The following is a 19,695-nucleotide window of genomic DNA, read 5'->3' as shown; positions in this document are numbered from 1 at the left end:
GATACAGTAGACTGGTGGATTCCATACAAATGGGATAGATGGTCTTCTGGGAATCCCTGCCTAAGTCTACAGGGGGTTAGAAAGAATTCTTCTTTGGGATCAAGTGATCTTGGCTTACCAGGCTTAGCTCCACTGTAATTATTGTCTACATACGATGCATTCTTGCATAGTTAGTAGAGGGGACTGGTTAGGAAACGCGGCAAACTTCAAAGGGCCGGCCTATTGTCTGTCCTCTGAGCTTCGCTTGAACGTCACGTGACCAATGACCCTGCACAGAACCAAAACAACATGGAGGACATGAACGACTTATTTTTCTTCGGCGACGATTTTGATGCCATATTGGAAACTTTGGAAAACGAGGAAGAATTACAAGAGCACTTTGTCGAAGCAGCTGACTCTGTACGTCTTTCAGAAGCCTTTAAAACGTTATTTTCGCCCAAAAACTTTGTAGTTATTGATGCCCTTAGCAATGGCATCGGTCGTAGTACAACAACATATTTTTTTTACTGAAAGTCTCGATTTTTAGGTTCAATATGAAGAGGGAATTGTTTGCGAGTTGTGCCAAAAGAAATGCAAGACTAAGGCTGGATTAAAAAGACAAGACAATAAAGCATAAGGAGGAACAAGCGCGGGGAAATCAACCGACTCAAGAAGCCAAATTCACTGCTGAAGACTTCGAAGCGTTATCAATGAAAGCACGAGATAAAAAAATTGAAAGAAAATCTACCCTCAAAGCGTAAAAGAAGAGCTACGAAGATATACGATTGCCTGGGATGAAGAAAATATGAACTTCTCAGAAGTAGAATCCATGTATATGCGTTTGGTTAAAACTGGAAATGCAGAACAATTCTACTCGAAGTACTATTCAAGAATAGGCCTCAATTCAACATAGATTTTTGTGGGGTTGTCAAGTAATGCGGCAACATTGCTTAGTACCAAAGTGGCTGATTGTTTGACAGCTCACAGCAAACAGAAAGATGAATCACCAAATCCCAATATCCCTACTAAACTGTGTAATAGAGAAATGGCAGGGTTACAATATATTGGAGGATATGTACTGCACAAGCTTTATAGCAAGGTGAACGATGTATATAATCCCACAGCACATACTGAACAAACAGCTTCAATACTGAAAGCTGGCAAAGCAGAAGATTTGCATGTTGCAGGGAGTCAAAAACTAATTTCATCTTTAAACCGAGGTGGACTTTGGGTTATTTCTAAACAAGCTCAAACAATTTTTAAGAGAATAGAACATAATTTTAGGATTCTGACCTCAGGAAGTCTCCAGCTGAAGATTGACAATGTTAAGATAGAATCCAAATCAGCTTGTGATGTTCAATTGGTCTAAGCATATAACACCATGTTGTTGGACTCAGACACAGTGGTAGATAACAGCATTGCAAAAGATGTTTTGGACAGCATTATTCATTTATATGTTACTGTACGGTGTTTTTCACTGGCCAAAGATGTTATACAGAAACACAAAATTCAATGTAAACAAATGAAGACAAAAACACTACGAAAGGAAATTTGTAGAGCCAGCAAAGAACAAGAAAGGCAGATATAGTTAGAATTAAGAACCTGCCACAATTTGTCAATAAGTAATTTATTACAAAAGATTAATTTGGTAGCTACAACCTGCAACATATTAAATATTACTCATTAATGATTATTTTATAGACAAAATGAGTATAAAGGCTATATGGTTAAAGTATCTAACATAGAGTAACTTATTTATTTTTAGCTAGTCTTCTCGCCAATTCTTGTATTCTGCGTTTCGCGGCGCCGGTAGCTTCCAGATTCCAATTCCTTTACTTCTCCTACACGTTCCACAGCCAAATACTGAAAAATTTTCACCTGGCATTATGTCCACTGACTTGATTAATGTTCTTAGCTATACTTTGAAGGTAAGATGTCGCTCGATCACGGAGAAAATCCAAAAACTTAAACGCTACGTGACTGTCGAAACAAGCCCGCGGCGCCATTTTGGATTTATGTGTGCAGGGTCATTGTCACGTGACCTCGATAAAATCGAACAATAACCTAGCCGACTGAAGTTTGCCGCGTTTCCTAACCAGTCTCCTCTACTAACTATGATTCTTGTACTTTATGTTTTCACCATTTTTACCAGGCTGTAAAAATTCCAAATAGCTCTCAAAGATTTCAGCATTTGGGAAGCCTGTATAGAATAACATTGCAGCGCTATCGTTCAAAAACTAGTTTACACTAAAAACTCTTTCATTTATTCTTTCGCTTTTTTGGCATTTCTCAATCATACTTTTAAGTTCATCGTTCAGGGCATAACATTCCTCTGCTTTCTTCTTTAGCTGATCATTAAGAGCAGCTACGTTTTCTTCAAGCTTATTAATCATAATTTCATTGCATCTGATCTGATCTTGTAATTCAGTTACAGTTTCGTTTAATGATTTCGTGTTGTCCAACAGTTTAGGCAGCCTTGAAGAATTCTCCGATATATTATTAAATTCAGCGAGAGTTATATTCGTTTGACAGGCAAACTCTTTTGTTTTGGGTTCAACACAAGTCGGTTCCGTGTTACTATTTAACAAATGGTAAACACCACAGCGTACACTATGAGTTATGGATGCACGCGGGAGGTTGCTAAGAACGAAAGAAGCGTAAGAGTCGTTCGAGGCGATAGCCGAGAGCGACTCTAGCTTCTTGAGTGCCTAGCAAACCTCCCAAGTGCATCCATAACTCAATAGTGTACGCTGTGGTGTTTACCATTTGTTTTATAACATAACATTGATACATTGTAGCTAAAGAGTTCCCTTTTATTTAACAAATCTTACGCGACCAGAAAAAACAAGCGCGCGCGGAAAAATGGTCTTTGCATTTGCTCACGTCAGCAGCGTACACCCATGGGCAAATGGGGGACGCTAAATTGACCAATCAGAGCGCGCGCTTTACTTTGGTTATGTTATAATTAACAATTATTCCACGAGCGCGCGTTGGATATGAGATGATAGATAGCCAACGAGGCGCGTAGCGCCGAGTTGGCTATAATCATCTCATATCCAACAAGCTCGAGTGGAATAATTGTTTTATTAAAAACGTTAAATTAAATTATTAAATTTTATTAAATCTTTAGCTCCCTTTTAATTTTAAGCTGACACGTACGCTTGCCATATTTGTAGATTATGGTATATTGGCTGACGTACGCGTCAGCTTAAGATCAAAAGGGAGCTAAAAAATCCAGTTTCTTCTTACAAAAAAATAATTTCTTGGGGGCGTTTTTAATAAAACAATTATTCCACTCGCGCTTGTTGGATATGAGATGATTATAGCCAACTCGGCGCTACGCGCCTCGTTGGCTATCTATCATCTCATATCCAACGCGCGCTTGTGGAATAATTGTTAAATATGAAGTTCATATATTTTGTACTGCGGTACTACTGTATTTTGTTCTGTCGGTTCTACTGCGAGGATCGTGCATCATATGTTACTTTGATTATGTTATAATTGAGTGTGCATATGCATATGGACGTGGTCTCTTTGGACTCAATACGCGCTGTTCTTTGGGAGCCTTTCGCTTTCGTGGTGAATCCTTTTTCCACTGAAAAATCGAAGGGACAGCATCTTGCTTCAGCTTTCTCAGACCTGCAAGGGTTTTCGTGAAGTCACTCGCCTTGAAATGTCTACTACACACCTTGGTATGACGGTGGTCGATCACAAAATTATCACCAACATCTCTTCGAATTGCCTGAATCCATTTTTGTCTCAGTGCTTTATCACTTGGAAATTAAAAATGAGATATCTTCTCACTATTAATCACGTATGTCTTCGTAGTACACAAAGGGACACAACAATTTAAAAACCATATTACGAGTAGTTAGCAAGGGAACAGCGTAAAAAGATCAAATAACAACAAAGATGGCTGGCGCGACCGTCCTCGTTTTGATGTTTTTTGAATAAATTAGAATCCATTACCTCACGGACATTTTGGGTATTGGATACGGTGTATACCCGATCCTTTGGACGAAAGAACTTTGAACTTGACATTGTATAGATTGAATGCAGCCTGAAGGGTGATATGGTCACCGAACGTACCGTTTTGGGACATTGCAGACAGACAGGCGGGCCATGTTAGATCTGAAATTAGGGGGGTTATCGGCGATACAATTTATGATTTCTTTTCGCATCGTCATGTTAGATCAGTGAATTCAAGTCATTCGAGAGCTATTACATTTTGCGCAGTTACATAATGCGTAAAAGAAGGAATTATATTTCGCGTTAAGTGATTACATTTTGCAGTAATTGTCATCACATTTTGCGTCAGTATTACATTTTGTGGCGATCATCACATTTTGCGGCGTAACACCTTTTCCAAGAAGTGCAGAAAGCGTTCAACGATAGCCAGAAAAATTCAAGGAAACATTTAGCTATTTGACCTTTTTTGACAGTTCAAGATGACAACGGTCGGATTTGAAATAGGAAGCAGGGATGGCGTTCGAGAAATCGAAGATGGAAGATTAACTCAAGCTGTGGAGGTCGGAGATATGATGGAGAAAAGTGCTCTATCAACTCATAGCCACAAAAACAACCAACACGCAATGTGTCCATTCAGTGGGGTGGGTGCGGCATCAGACATGAGGCCCCAGGAACCTAAATATCTGAGACTAAAGAATTGGATCGAAGACACCCAAGCTGTTGATACCCTGTATCAAAAGGCGACGAACGTAAGTAACAGTTTCGTTCAATCTTAATCCTAAACGCCTGAGTTCTAGCTTTGACTTATCCCTTCACCTAGTTTAGAGACTGTATCACCGATAGCAACATGCTTTTGCTCTGCAGCAATGTCATGAATAAAGCCGTCAAAATTTTTAACGTAGTTGGTGCACGAGTCTACTACTGAAGACACCCATTTCCTTTCCACTCGCCTCTCACATCACTCCACACTCTCATGATCAAGAATTCTTTCTTATTTTTTACCCCTTCTCCCTCAGCCTCGTCACTGCACCAATGGCCGATGCACCGGATCAATAATGTACCCGTATGGAGGAGAAACCCCCACACCACGGCCGTACGGGATACCAAGACCTGTAGAGGACATCAAAGTTGACGCCCAGGAATTTTTCAAACAGTACTACTCTGCCATAAATCTGTGAGTAAAACACGCTGCAGTCGCTTCGGATATGAATTGTGATGCACATCGGGGGTGATTGTGAGAAAAACGGTGTCTTCTGTATTAAAATGATTATATTTTATCATGAAAACCAGTGGAAACATTTTAACGATTTAAAAGACAACAAATGGACGCACCGAATTTGACTATGGGTAGTGTGCTGAGATTGGTAGGTAAGGGTGAATGTTGAGTAAAATTAGTCTTAGGAGTCTAACAGTAAAAGGAAAGCAATTCCGTCCGTTCAATTCCCCTTTGTGGCAAGGTATACGAGTACTCCTATGAACGGGCTACTATGAAATCTAGGTACGAATCGTTTATCGTTACGATAAGGAAGGGAAAAATCAGCAGTCCAGCCAAGGTGTCGACTGGCCTATGGTTATCCTAGTTTCCGTGCCGTAAAGCGACTAAGAGTTTTATTGTACCCCCTGGATGTGATGCTAGTCCATCACAGATTACCTCTCCTCCGTCCCTTACTTCGTCAGGTCCCTTAACAGTTCACCGGTACCCATTTCTACTCCTGGATGGAGAAAAGTAAGTATTTTGCCTAGGAACACAACCTTATGTCCTGGTAGGGATCCGAAACCGAACCTTTCCACGCAAAGTTCAGTGCCGGCCCCAACGGTTAAATCGCCGCCTCTCCCCTGTTGTCGAAAGAAAAATTTCGAAAAGAGCTCTTATTGATTGAATGTGTTTATCGCTTTGCAGTTGCGATAGTGACGAACACAAAAAGAGACTAGAAGAAGTCTTTAGGACACTTGACGAAACTGGTATCTATGACTTTACCGGGGAGGAACTAATTTTTGCCGCCAAAACAGCCTGGAGAAATGCCCCAAGATGCATTGGACGAATACAGTGGAACAATCTTCAGGTTTGATTTCTTCATCTTGTCACCAAAAATACTTTTTTACCAGCACATTGTTTGCACATCGATCAATTATTTTAAAAAAGGCGGAGGGTATCTTACTGTTAATTCTCCATGGCAACCAACAGTTTAATCTCCATGTTCTCTTCACACCTTTTTTTTTTGACGCACGAAGAAATAATTATTTTTTCGAAGTTCAAACTAAACCTTTCCTCATAAGGTTTTCGACGCCCGTCACGTGACCACCCCGAACGAAATGTTTGAAGTTCTCAAGGCACATCTGGAGTATGCGACAAATGACGGAAACCTGAGATCTGCAATCACCATTTTCCCACAACTAAAAGAACCAAATAAGAACTACCGAGTGTGGAACCCTCAGTTGATCAAGTATGCGGGTTACAGACAACCAGATGGGACAGTGATCGGCGATCCAGCAAGTGTTGAAATCACAGAGGTCTGTACTTCTCATGTCTGAGGGGTGACTGCCCCGCCTATTTTTGCCTTTACTCCATCACTTACCTTACGGTTAGTTCTTGAAGGCGCTTGCAAGCCTCGCAATCCATAGCAGGCTCTAATGCTTTGCTTGTTAGGGCCACTTATGGGAACCAATGTGTTGAAAGTGTATTATAAAACTTTTATTGGCCTTCACCCCTACCCCTCTCCTATAAATCTGCAGTGCAGAGCATTTCAAAAAACTAAGGGAAAACACCGAACAAATCATAAAAAAAGCTCCACATCAAAGACCCAACGACACTCGAAGTAAACACATGTGCATGAAGATATGATTGGCTGTGAAAATAGCGTTGGTGTTTTCAGACCTTCACGAAAGCTTAGTTAAGTATCACCAATGCTTTTCTGCGTTACCTTCTGGATTTATGTGTAACTTGTTCTGAATAGGTTCCACCTAGTTAATAGGGGAAACATTTAAAATGCAATGGAGGAAAAACAATTCTTAATATCCTTTTACGTGAGTATTTAAATGCGAGTAAACCTGGTGTTGTGGGTCTTAAAATTTTTTTACATATCTTTGCAATCTCACTTTGGACTTAAGTCATCACACGCGAGTATGTTACGATTTATTTTTCAAGTTTGTCAGTCGCTTGGTTGGAAAGGTAAAGGTGGTAGATTTGACGTGTTGCCCTTGGTATTACAAGCTAGTGGTGGTGTCCCTGAGTACTTTGATATTCCTGAACACCTTGTTCTTCAAGTGGATATTAAACACCCAAAGTAAGAAACAATATTACGTCGCTTCTAGCTGAATTGTATGATACACTCCCACTTACTGAGATGACATGAATCTTTCAAAATTGTGAAATGTAACTTGAAGTTGAAAATCCTGTCATTTCGTTTAAAAATCATTTTTGATCTCATTTACGACGTTTCCGCTGACATTGCGTGCGTAAGGTAGTGAAAATTACGTCAGTAGTTAGATAGGCTTGTTTGGGGAGTAGCCAATGTGGAGTCTGTATTTGTATCATGTGGCAGGACTCCACCAATCATATTACAGCATTTCTAATATCCCCCAAAATCTGAATCGCCACGCAACACCATAAGAATGACAGTTCAGATTTTGGGGAATATTGTAAGTCCTGTAATATGATTGGCAGACACCTGCTACGGGGTAGGCATACTGAATCCGCATTGGCTACTCCCTATACCACCGTTATTAACTACTTCAGTCAGTATTCCTAGCTGCAGCAGGTGGCGGGGAATAATTTGACACTATGACTGATGATATTTCCCTTTTAGCATCCACTGGATGTGACATGCATCCTAAACTTGGGCGCTAATGTCATCGTGTTATATTTCAACAGGTATCCTTGGTTCAAGAGTCTAGGTTTAAAGTGGTATGCTCTACCAGCTGTTTCTAACATGACTTTGGACGCAGGGGGACTGGAATTCACTGCTGCACCTTTTAATGGATGGTGATTTAATTTATTTCAAGTTGTCATCTCGAAGGAGACACTCTTATCTTTCGTCGGTTTATCAGAACCCTACCAGCCTGCATGTGTTTTTGTACGTTTCAAGGCCTGTTGCCATTTAATTCTGCCACCTTCTTTTTGGATAATTTTTTTTTAATTCCCCGGAAATGTCCTTTGTCTTCTCACAATGCCCTGTTCCTCAGAAGAAGATCAATGAGTACTTTGATCTATCAGATAGAGATGATCAGCATTGCATTCAGAAGGAGCGGTACTAGATCTAATGATAATGGCTTTGCAAGAAGCTCCGAAGGTGTGGGCTAGTCACTTCAAGTGAAAACTTGGAAAATCACAAATTAACATCATGAAATGAAACTAAATATAATAATAGAAATATATTGACTCTGCTAAACATGTTTTAGGTACATGGTGACAGAGATTGGGGCCCGTGATTTGGGCGACCAGCAACGTTACAATATGCTCGGGGTGAGTGAAGCATTTCAAAGAGCAATTTTATATACAGTGTTGAAAGTAATCCTGTGTTGTATCGGTCTTGCGTTACCTCTTGCTGTGATTGGCTAAGGGTGTCTATTAACTTTTAACTCTCAGAGGTGATTAAGATATAACTTCTCCCTATAAAATGATATCCATACATTCCTCAGTAAACACGTAATGAGAATACTCTAACTTATCTAACATCAAAGTCTCGAAACAAGTTCAAGGAAATGTATAGCAGCTAGATGGGATAATTAACATTAAGATCTTAAAAGTCAAACGGTTAACCTTACTTCTGATCTGCCGTTGTCATTATTTGACTTTAACGACACAATCCGCAAAGTTAGAAGAAGGATTCTTGCGTGGTTCCTAAAATCAATCAGTGTTCTAAGTGTTGCAGTATATTCTAGGAATTGCCAAGGAATGTGATGCTCACTATACTTAACATAAAAAAGTATAATATCCTGGTCAATATTTATCTTAAAACATTTACTTGCAGTTACAAAAGTAACTATCCCTTCTCGATGCGCAGATGATTCTGATCCTGATACATATTTTTTTTTTTTTGTATGCGTTGTTTCTGCTGTTTCTAGGTAGTGGCCAAAAAGATGGGGTTAGACACCAAGAGTAACGTCAGTTTATGGAAGGATTTTGCCATGGTTGAAATCAACTATGCTGTGATGCACAGTTATCAGGTAAGACTGATTCATGCTCGTAATATTGCGGCATGAATTAACAAAACTTTCAACAACGAATTTTTTCGATTTACAATACAAGCAGCTGAATCAGCTGGAGTACAAGTCCTAGGAGGCCATACAAAGTACGTTATCATCATGAATTTGTTGAACTTTCATACAAGTCCTTTACTTAGCACCAGTATCAAAACAAAGTCACAAGGTTAGATTAATGGGAGCCAACAATGTATCGGGTGATAGAAAGTGAGGGTAGAACTAATAGAAAAAAAGCCGTTCCAAAGCTTTCTCCCACTAATTTTAGTTTGTTTTAGGTTTTCAATGACGTGATTTACTTTCCTTACTTTAACTGTTGCATTTCCCTTTTTTCTTTCTTCTTAGGAAGCTGGCGTCACCCTAGCCGATCATCATTCGACATCAGACTCGTTCATAAAGCACATAGCAAAAGAGGTAAGTATACTGTGGCCTTTAGTTTTATAGAATCACCTTGAGGGCGATAAAAACAATACCAGCACTTGAACTGCGTACCCTCAAGGTAATTTTTCACTGAAATGAGAATCGGTTTGGATTTGTTTTTAAGTCGAAATGCACCCGCCCGCCCCCTTATCTTTTGGTTGGATTTATTCAAGGATTAGAAAGAAGTTTCAAGCTCCTTTTTGTTGTGTCATTCGTATCCAGGAGCATTGTTTGTTAATGCATCTTGAGGGCACCTTATTCATAAGGGTAATTAGCCAGAAATGACTGAAAAAAAGTACTTCGATTGGTCACTGGGAGTTAGCTGTAAAAACGTGAACAGTCACAAATTCTGACAAAAAAGGAAATGAATTTAAAAAAAAAAATGAAAAGAAACAAACGTCTTCAATTAGCCAGCGAGGGAACTTTAATCGTATGGTGTTTAGTAACAATGCTCTTGTACTCAAAATTCAGACGAAGCTGCGGGGTGGCTGTCCAGCGGACTGGGTATGGATTGTCCCTCCCTTGTCTGGAAGTGCTACATCTGTCTTTCACCAGGTGGGTTTATAACCGTGTTTGCTATCAACTCTGACTCCAATATCTCTTAGACACCACTCCTCTTATCCTCAACTTATATATGAGGGTTCCACTCTGCCCTAAAGTTAATTATGAGACCCAGAATGGAAAACACAGTGGTTTAAGGGAAATCGCACTGGACCCTTGTGGAGAGGTTTTCGTTCGAACGATGGCCAGGTCTTTATCAACGGGGCCTTTTTATGATATTCAGTAGCTCGTGTATGTTTACTTACTATTTGTAATGTTCATCATAGGAAATGCTGAATTACATTTTGAAACCAAGCTACGAATACCAGGTAATATAATGACTGTTTCTTACATTTCTGACAGTTGTAAATTTATCAAGCGTCTCTCTGACCCATACCTTATTACTTTGCATTCATAACAGACGGATCCATGGAAAGTTTCTAGTGTCACAGGCAAACCCAAGAGGAAAATCTTCTTCAAAACTGTGGCCAAGTGAGTTCTTTACATGGATCGCCGTTACACTGAGCAACAGATCAGTCCAATATAAACAGTTTATCAATACCTCCATTTTTCTGGTCCAAACTGTAGGAACACTTGCCTTTTTGTTTCATTCCCAAGTAAAGCAAATTGTTATCGGTTGGATCAGTTTTGTACAAGACCCTGCTACCTGTAGTAACTTTTGTGTCTTGCAGAGCAGTTTGTTTCGCTGCCATCCTCATGAGGAAAATTCTATCCAAGCGTAAGAAGGTCACCATCCCGTTTGCTACTGAGACAGGCAGATCCGAGACTTTTGCTCGAAATTTGGCTCACCTTATGTCAAACACGTTCGATGTCAAGGTGTGTCGTTGTTCACTTGGCAGCTCTCTTATCTAAGACACTTAATTGAAATTAATAAAAGGAAGTAAGTTTCTAAGGAAACTGTGGTGCTGCGTCGGTGGGAGCAAAAAGGTAATTTGGTTATATCAACCAAGTTGAAACTGCAAATTGGCCAACGTAGAGTTAAAAAGCTGACGTTTCGAGCGTTAGCCCTTCGTCAGAGCCGAATGACGAAGGGTTAACGCTCGAAACGTCAGGTTTTTAACTCTACTTTGGCCAATTTACAGTTTCAACTCAGTTGATACCAGCAAATTAATTGAAATTAGTTACGTTATACAAATAGATTCCATGTTGTTGTTGGTCTGTACAGTAATAGATCACAGATGACCTAAAAATGTGGTAAGAACAAAGTAGTGGCACACGCGGTGCAGCTGAATGCGCCACTTATGTCAAGAAACCATGAAAGAAAGCCAAGGCGTAGTTCACTTAGCCAGACAAATATCCCTGGTACCCTTCCCTGATACTACAGTCTCCATTTGCCTTATTTGGAGCAATTGGATGATAGCAAAGGCTGAGTCATTTACTCCTCAGGTCCTCTGCATGGCTGAGTACGACCACGCCCTACTCACACAAGAGAGCCTCTTGTTGGTGGTGACGAGTACATTTGGCAATGGCGAGTCTCCGGAAAATGGCGCAAGTTTCTATGGTTATTTAAAACACATGAAGGAGAACTGCAACGCAAAACCCTTGAAAACCCTTAGGTGAGACTCAGTGATCCACACAAGAGTTTTTTAATCAAATATTTTGAAATGCATATTCCCATCTGCTGGAAAATAAAAACAATACAAATAGGAAAAAACAAACAATCCAGTAGGTTCCAAGATTTCAGTCATAAAAGTTTGAGGCAATCAGAGAAAGGTATGCAAAACCTTAAGATTCAGCGTTGCACAATTCAGAAGTGGATTTCACAATTCTCCATTTTCCATGAATTTTCTCTGCAGGTACTCGGTATTTGGACTAGGATCTAAAGCTTACCAAAATTTCTGCGCCTTTGGTCACTGCGTCGACGACTACTTGAGAGACCTTGGAGGCCAGGCAATTCTTACCATGGGGGAGGGGGATGAACTTAATGGTCAGGATGAGTCTTTCAGAGAGTGGGCTAAAGACGTTTTTAAGGTAGTGTTACGAAAGAGAGCGCATCATTTTAAAATTTAATCTTGGATTAAGGAGGATAAAGAAATTTTCTCTAAAGATGGTGGAAAAAGATCACTCATCACAGTATTCTCCTGTTGTTTTCTTTAATTGGATGTAAATTCATATGGATAAGAACAATAATCAGAGAAAAATCTCGTATTTTTTCATCTATGCCACCATTGAAAGTTCTTAGTGTTCATTTCAGGTGGTCATACACTTAGATGCATGAGGCAGTTACAACTCTAGAACAGCTTTAGAGGCTAGCTGAAGTTTGTTTTCCTGTTTTGATCGTTTCTCATGCTTTTTGCTATTGATTTTCAGGCAGCCTCTAAGTCGTTTGGTTTGAATGGTGAAGAAGCCACTAAAGTGGTCAGTGCATCATTAAAGAACATGTCTATAGGCTGGAGCCCAGGCCGTTATCGTTGGGTAGAAGAGCGAAAAAAACCGTCCAGCCTGTGCTCTAGTGAGTACATTTATTTCGTAGTGAGTCAAAGTTTCAAGCTACTAATAAAACTTTAAGTTATATCTTGTTTTCTTCTTTCAGATCTCTCCAAGATTTACAACAAAGCTGTTTGTTTTGCAAAGGTCAAGTCAGTCAAGCAACTCCAATCAAAAGATTCAAGGTATTAGACTTAATCTTTGTTTCTGTTTACATTTCCATCGTACCTGTATCTTTTTGAGATCGGAAGGGTTAATGGTTTGTCCATATGCTAAGTTGACAACAGGCAAAGAAAATTGAAGTGTACAGTTATGCTACTGAACTTTTGATTAGGCTACGTTCATACTTGGTGCTCGAGCACGATGAAGTTTTGACTTAGGCTGCGTTCATACTTGGTGCTCGAGCACGGTGCCCGCGTACGATTCTTTATGGGCACTAATGTGAAAACACCTTTTTTTTCAAGTACCCACACCAGAATTCGGGCACCGCGCTCGTGCCCGAGTACTAGATCTTGACCTTATACACGGGCGCTGAACTGGCCACTGATATATCGGGTACCCAGTGTCTGAACACAGCACCGTTTTGTGCCGGCACCCTGGCACTAATGCTCGAGTACTAAGAGTGAACGCAGCCTTATGGAGCTCATTCAGACTTTCAGTTTTAAATTATATTTGAAACAATCTTAAAAAATATTTTTCATATCATCATGATTATGACGGTTGTTCTATTCTCCACTTGCTGTCTCTTACATAATTATCAGCCGCTCGACTATTCTGGTTTCCCTGGATACCACTCAAAACAAAGAGCTGACCTTTGAACCAGGGGATCACCTGGCGGTATTTCCAGCAAATAAAGCCAGTCTTGTTCAAGAGTTGATTGACTTGACGCACGAAAAACCTGATCCAAACCGGCCAATCAGGATTGAAATGGCTCAAGAGGACCCAGGTAAAATGCTTTACGACTTGTTTTGAGTGATTATTCCGTCTTTGTCTAAAAAGTTTAATCCTTGAGCCCCTAAGAGCGACAGGCTGCTCAGTATTTTCTCCTTGCAGTATCACCTTGAATCAAAAGTTTTAGTCATGAGAATAAAGGAAATGATCACCAATTTGAGAAGCTCCTGATTGTCAAATATATTATCCCTGTCAGTACCACTGGAATTATAAAGAGAATCGAACGCAATGGATGATATGATTATGTTGGGGCGCAGAGGGTTAACCGTGTTTAGAGCTTTTATTGTGTCTCACAGAGAAACCAGGTGGATCAAAAGTATGGGAACCAGTTAGCCGTCTGTCTGTGGCATGCACTATGAGAGAAGCCTTGACAAGATATCTGGACATCACCAGTATCCCCACACCACAGATGCTAAGTTACTTATCTAAAATGGTACGTTTGTTCATACAAGAAGTGTGGTCAAAGTGACAAAATACTACCGCAGCTTATCCCGGGTTCTGCAATAAGAGGGGCCTCTAGAGTCTTGCTACTCCTCACTGGCGGGATACTACACCGCTGTCCATCACAGCATGCCCCCTTCCTCCCAGCAAATCATCCCGTTTCCCTGAAGATATGCCTATAATAATTACTTTAAAATCCTAGTTGCCAGGTGGAAAGACAAATTGTAGGAGCAAAGTCTCAGCCCAAGAACGTAATATGATGATCCGGATAAGCCTCGTCTGGGATCGGACCTGAGCCTGCAGTAGCTAGTAACAATCACTGCAGGCTCAGCTTACATCCGCCAGCATTCGGAAATATGTGATGGCCAATCTATTTTTTGGTTGTAGCTGATATAGAATGTTTTTCTTTTCTGAATTATTGCAGGCAACAAGCCCACTGGAAAAGATGCAGCTTGAAACGCTCGGCATGGTATCCTAACCTTTCTACGCGTTAAGGTCTGCTACTATGTTCCCCTTCCCTTGCATCTTTCTTACTCTCCACACTTCCTGCCCACTTCGTACCTCGATAAACATACGCTGACTATGAACCAATGTCCAGATAAATAATTTTTTCAAAGCAGTCATTTTTCGACCAGAGAAACGTTGGTTTGTCTTTATTGAAACACTCATGCCGTATTACACTGAATATGTCATTAGGGCGGTTTCCGATACGAGGACTGGGCCAGAAGCAAAGAGTGCAGCATTGCCGAAACATTGAGGGAATTTCCATCCGTACAAGCTACCGCTGACCTGTTGTTAACACAGCTTCCTGCTCTACAGCCTGTAGGTCGAACTCATAACCACTGCCTGCTTTATTTTTACTTTTACTTTATGGAGAGGATCTTACATAAATCATGGTCACAACTCATGTAATATTCTGCCATTAACCTGCGCGAATGAATAGACTGATTACATGAGTTAACCCACGAACTTCTCAGTTTTTATAAATTTTGGTAACAGGATGGTTTTCTTCTATGAGTTGAACCTTAGTCATGACTTAAAGTAAGTCGTTGCAGTCTTCGTCGTCTTTTTATACAGTTTGATCTTAACTTGTCTTTTGATCGTTTTTCCTTTACAGAGGTTCTACTCGATATGTGTGTCTCCTCGGGTATATTCCAGAGAAATTCACATTACTGTGGCAGTAGCTGAATATAAAAAGAGAGGTAAGATCCATATACATAAAACACAATTGACCTCGTCAGTCCAGTCGTTCATTAGGCATGAAAGGTTAGATTACTTAGCTTAGACTTAAATTTTGTCTTAGACTAGAAAACAAAATCACCTCTTTGTTTGCCTTTTTTCCTTTTCTATTTGTTTTCCCGACAGTTAAACCAGAGTATGGGTAGTCTTCTGTTACCCCAAATCAGAATATTTCAATTGAGTGTTGAAAGTATTTCGGGATTACACAGTGCTCTGAGACTGGTCCACAAAAATACTGGTATTTATTTTAGTCTTTGATTGGTTCCTTGGGAAATTACATTTTTTTCCTCTGATAAGCAATTATGATATCCTTGGTAGACTTGGTAAACTCGTTAAAATCCCTGAGATCGAAATTTCGCTCGAACTGTTGTTAACAACGACATCTCTGATGGAAGTTAATGTCAAAGATGCATTCATCTTTAGCCCGCCATCAGTGAGAATAAATTGAATTCTAGTAGATAAATGACCGAGGGCGTAGCTATAGCTAAGGGGGAGAGGGTCTCGAGTTGCCCATAAGAAAAACACGATGAGTACCCTCTGTTTGATCCAGTGTGAGTCCTCCTTCGAAAACTCCCAGCTATGCCCTTGAAGACGTCTCGTCGTGGTTGTCTTCTAATTAAATTTCACAACTCAGAATAAAAAGCAGGATCTCGAGTGACACTGATGAGGAACCTGCTTTTCCTGTTTAACTAGTTTTAGTGTTGCCCTCTCTATTTTTCTTTGCAGGTGGTCAAGGCTCACTTCATCAAGGCGTATGTTCCACATGGCTCCAAAAATTGAAACCTAGTGATGTAATACCTTGCTACATCAGAGCGTAAGTTTGTGTGTGCGATATAATCACTCGACCTCTAATGGCACACCAGATTTTCTTTGATATTTTATTGTGCCTATGGGGCATTGAGTACCAGTCAGTCAAAACGGGTCTACGTAACTCATGGGATTTATCTGTGGTTTCCTTATAGTCTTAGTGTCCCCTTAGTATACTTACTAGCTTGTGATGGAATATTTCTCTTGTGTGATAAAAACTAATTTTATCATCTCACTTAGGGCCCAATCTTTCCATCTTCCTGTTGATGGCTCGCTGCCAGTGATCATGATTGGGAATGGGACGGGCATTGCACCTTTCCGTTCTTTCTGGCAGCAAAGGATGTTTGACATTAACAACAAATGTCCACCAATTTCAACGGAATCAGGTAGGAGACAATGGGGGGAAATGTTTCTGTTCTACGGCTGCAGAAATCCTCGACAAGATGATATCTATCAACATGAAACTGAGAAAGCGAGGCAGGCAAGAGTAATCACAAGTGTCCACACAGCGTATTCCAGACAGGAAGGAAAACCCAAGGTACATACTGTGTAAATTTTAGAATGCGGAGATTTACAGGTTTAAGCCACGGAATATTGAACATGAATTTAACTCCAAGAATTACTGTATAACGGTATGTCCTATTAATTTCCAGAAATATGTTCAAGATCTACTAAAGGAGGACTCGATCAAAATCTGTGATTTGATACTCAAAGACGATGCGCATGTGTTTGTATGCGGCGGGGCTGCCATGGCTGATGACGTCAGAAAAACCTTACAGGTACCGAATAGAGATCGAATTGTGTGCATCGAACTGCTTTCCAGTACATATATCTTATTAGACGTTTTGTTGTGTAGTATCGCTGAGTATTCTTACGAGTTGTGCCGTATTTTGACTCGCCCTTCGGGCTCGTCAAAATACAAACAACTAGTAAAAATACTCAGCGATACCACGCAACAAAACGTCTGATACGAGATTTATTATCCAACACGCTAAATTTTTATTTCAGTGCGGGCGAATTTCGCGGACATTTCTGGAGTACAAATATCGCGTGATATTTGTACTAGTCTCGCGCGTTATTTGTACTCTACGAAGCACGTTTGGGTAATAAAGACACTCTCACGGTGTCACTCGCTAACGCCATTAAAAACATCCTGCGAGACAAAGCTATAACACTTTAAGCCGAATTTATGTCGAGGTTACTTGGTTAGTGGCTCATTGATTCATGGAGCTAATCTAGGTTTCCATGGCTTGCAAAAGACAATTTAGACTGCGATTATTGCAGCTCATCCTTAGTAGAGTGGTAGTCGATCGGGGATGAACCCTCCTCCCAATGAAAAAGAAATTCGTGTTAGTCTATTGAGAGTACCCCCCGAAGAAATTCTGAGGCGGATGAGGGAGAAAGAGAGTGCAGTGTCCGACCCAAGAACATAGCAAACGGTCTAACTTAGACTTTTTGAGTTTGAGTCTACGCGCTGACCATTTTGACACCTGTCTTGTTAGCCGGATCTAGGGGATTAAGATAAGAAATAGTAGCTTTTCATATTCTATGCTTCTGTTCTTAGTTGTGGTAAAAAATAGTAGCTTTTCATATTCTCGGCTTCTGTTCTTAGTTGTGGAAAGGGAAATAAGTTCTTTTTTCCCCCAAGTAAATCATTAAACATCGAGAAGGAATTCCGTCCTCCGCTGATGCTACATTGTTAACGATCTTTGCTAAGGTGTTGTCACATATTCATTTCTTTATATTTGTTTAAATTTCTCTTTTTCACAAACCCAACAGAATTTGTTAGCTGATCGTCTTGATATGTCACTCGAGGGTGCTTTGGAGTTTATGCGCAAACTGAGGGTAAGTTTAATTAATTTTAATTTAACATAATTTATATAGCGCTAACTCCACTAATTGACCAAAGCGCTTTACAATTCATAATATTAAAATAATTAAAAAGATCCCACTGGTAATAAAATATGAATAAATTAAAAACCTATTTGAAGACTTATTTATAAAAATATCACAGTAAATCCTATTCCAAATTATCAAAAAGTTAAACATTATATGCTTTTTTAAAAAGATCAGTCTTTAAGTGTTTCTTGAATAAATTAAGTGTATCTAAACCTCTAAGATCTAATGGCAGCTCGTTCCAGAGTCTAGGTGCAGCAACGGAAAAGGCCCTGTCTCCGTATGTTTTAAGTCTTGACTTCGGAACTGCCAGAAATTTTTGATCAGTAGAGCGTAGCGTACGTGAACATGTACGATAACTAAATAATTCCGTGATATATAATGGTGCCATAAGTGTTCCGCGGTGAATCTTTCCCGCGCTTCAGTCCCAACAGTGAAGGGAAATCTGACAGAATTTCATAATTCTTAGAGTTAAATCATGATAAGTGTTATTGGTGTATAAATTTCGTAAGTAAACGAGCAAAACTACTAAGGGCTAAGGATTGCTCAGAATGGAAAAGACTTTCACGGCTTCAAATTTACAAAAAAAAATTTGATATATAGACTGTTTTGAAAATATGCATTAACCTCGACATAGCCTCTTTTATTGTTTTCTTTTTACCTTCTCAGTCATCAGGCAGATATCACGAGGATATATTTAGTGTTCCTCAGAGAAACAAGGACTCAAAAGGTGAGAAGTGATTAAGCATTAATTTATCAAAAAAGATTAACTATTCTTCTCGGGTGTTACCTTTGATTTTCGAGGATCTTACATATTAGTTAGGATAATTTTCTTCCTCTTCTCGATTCTCAGAAAACGAAGAACAAAAAGGGCGTTTTGAATAAATCAGTCCCAGGCCTATTACATGATCCAGATCGTACCGTGAGGTCCCGGCTCCGTAATGAAGACGGAGCAACAGAATGTATTTGCCGAATATATTCGGTCTGCAACTTCAACTGAGCGTAGTGAGTCCGTTTCAAATACTGTGCGGCAGTAGATTCAGTAGAGCACTGATTCCAGAGTCTCCAGAACTTACATGGTTATCGTCGTAGACATAGAAAGAGATAGGATATCGTTACTCAAATGTATTACGGTATTTTATGTGAAAATATAAAGCAATGTCAAACTTGCAATTGTTTTCTTTTGTGTGTGTCTCAGTCTTGTAGAAAGAAAACTACTTGAGTTTGCTATGGAAACTTTGGAACACTCAAGATACCTAGTTTTATCCTTTCCATTTTTAGCCATCTTTGTTTGGGCTTAGTGTTTCATTCCTCTTTTTTTTTTTTTTTCGTATCCAATGATAATTTGCGTTTACCTTTAAGTTTACAAAATATGTTCAGCAGATATCGTCAACCAAATACGGTCAAAGCTTGAAGTTGTTGTTGTTTGTTATTATTATTTTACAGAACATTACAAGCAAATTTACACAACCCGCATATAGCATTAGCTAGTCTTGGCGGGTATTAGAAATAAGTAAGTAAATACTACACATTGCAAGCTAAAGAAGTTTAATTTGCAATGCAAATTTTTTTTGACGCCCTAATTTTGAATTCAACGTCTTTCATCGCTTTTACACGAGGAGTTGTAAGCTCAGTTTCCCTTAGTGAAAAATTCGCTAAATTTCGGTTTAAACCGAAAAAAATTGTTGCCACAAGAGTTGTAGACATTGATGACTGTCACTGGAACTTCGACGTCCGCTCTATGATAAAAAATGTTTGGTTTCTGTACGAGTTTGGAGAAAGCAATGGCGATGAAGCGTTCAAGGA

The 19,695-nt window shown here is 39.7% G+C and overlaps 1 protein-coding gene and 1 long non-coding RNA gene across 2 annotated transcripts in view; both read left to right on the top strand.

Moving 5' to 3' along the window:
• LOC111339078 (nitric oxide synthase, inducible) overlaps window positions 1-19,695 on the top strand; it is a 34,381-nt gene that overhangs the window by 8,335 nt on the left and 6,351 nt on the right. Inside the window, exons 2-29 of the mRNA XM_088743615.1 lie at window positions 4,422-4,697; window positions 4,965-5,122; window positions 5,849-6,011; window positions 6,226-6,461; window positions 7,095-7,232; window positions 7,820-7,930; window positions 8,347-8,410; window positions 9,013-9,114; window positions 9,493-9,561; window positions 10,039-10,122; window positions 10,395-10,436; window positions 10,529-10,599; window positions 10,800-10,944; window positions 11,515-11,684; window positions 11,925-12,099; window positions 12,439-12,580; window positions 12,662-12,740; window positions 13,317-13,501; window positions 13,803-13,939; window positions 14,372-14,416; window positions 14,644-14,769; window positions 15,065-15,149; window positions 15,913-16,000; window positions 16,234-16,531; window positions 16,647-16,772; window positions 17,773-17,838; window positions 18,559-18,619; window positions 18,743-19,695. The exon at window positions 18,743-19,695 is cut by the window's right edge and continues 11 nt beyond it. Of these exons, the coding sequence (XP_088599741.1) occupies window positions 4,428-4,697; window positions 4,965-5,122; window positions 5,849-6,011; window positions 6,226-6,461; window positions 7,095-7,232; window positions 7,820-7,930; window positions 8,347-8,410; window positions 9,013-9,114; window positions 9,493-9,561; window positions 10,039-10,122; window positions 10,395-10,436; window positions 10,529-10,599; window positions 10,800-10,944; window positions 11,515-11,684; window positions 11,925-12,099; window positions 12,439-12,580; window positions 12,662-12,740; window positions 13,317-13,501; window positions 13,803-13,939; window positions 14,372-14,416; window positions 14,644-14,769; window positions 15,065-15,149; window positions 15,913-16,000; window positions 16,234-16,531; window positions 16,647-16,772; window positions 17,773-17,838; window positions 18,559-18,619; window positions 18,743-18,774 (3,468 nt within the window). The 5' untranslated portion in view covers window positions 4,422-4,427 and the 3' untranslated portion in view covers window positions 18,775-19,695. The remainder of the gene's footprint in view (window positions 1-4,421; window positions 4,698-4,964; window positions 5,123-5,848; window positions 6,012-6,225; window positions 6,462-7,094; window positions 7,233-7,819; window positions 7,931-8,346; window positions 8,411-9,012; window positions 9,115-9,492; window positions 9,562-10,038; window positions 10,123-10,394; window positions 10,437-10,528; window positions 10,600-10,799; window positions 10,945-11,514; window positions 11,685-11,924; window positions 12,100-12,438; window positions 12,581-12,661; window positions 12,741-13,316; window positions 13,502-13,802; window positions 13,940-14,371; window positions 14,417-14,643; window positions 14,770-15,064; window positions 15,150-15,912; window positions 16,001-16,233; window positions 16,532-16,646; window positions 16,773-17,772; window positions 17,839-18,558; window positions 18,620-18,742) is intronic.
• On the top strand, window positions 161-1,714 carry LOC148717312 (uncharacterized). The gene is made up of 2 exons (XR_015994816.1): window positions 161-399; window positions 527-1,714. It is a non-coding gene; the product is annotated as an uncharacterized LOC148717312 (long non-coding RNA).

The sequence above is a fragment of the Stylophora pistillata genome, chromosome 13 (genome assembly GCF_964205215.1).
Source record: "Stylophora pistillata chromosome 13, jaStyPist1.2, whole genome shotgun sequence".
In the NCBI taxonomy this organism is placed as follows: domain Eukaryota; kingdom Metazoa; phylum Cnidaria; class Anthozoa; order Scleractinia; family Pocilloporidae; genus Stylophora; species Stylophora pistillata.
Note: the sequence above shows the minus strand (reverse complement) of the source record. Positions and strands in the feature narration are given on the sequence as shown.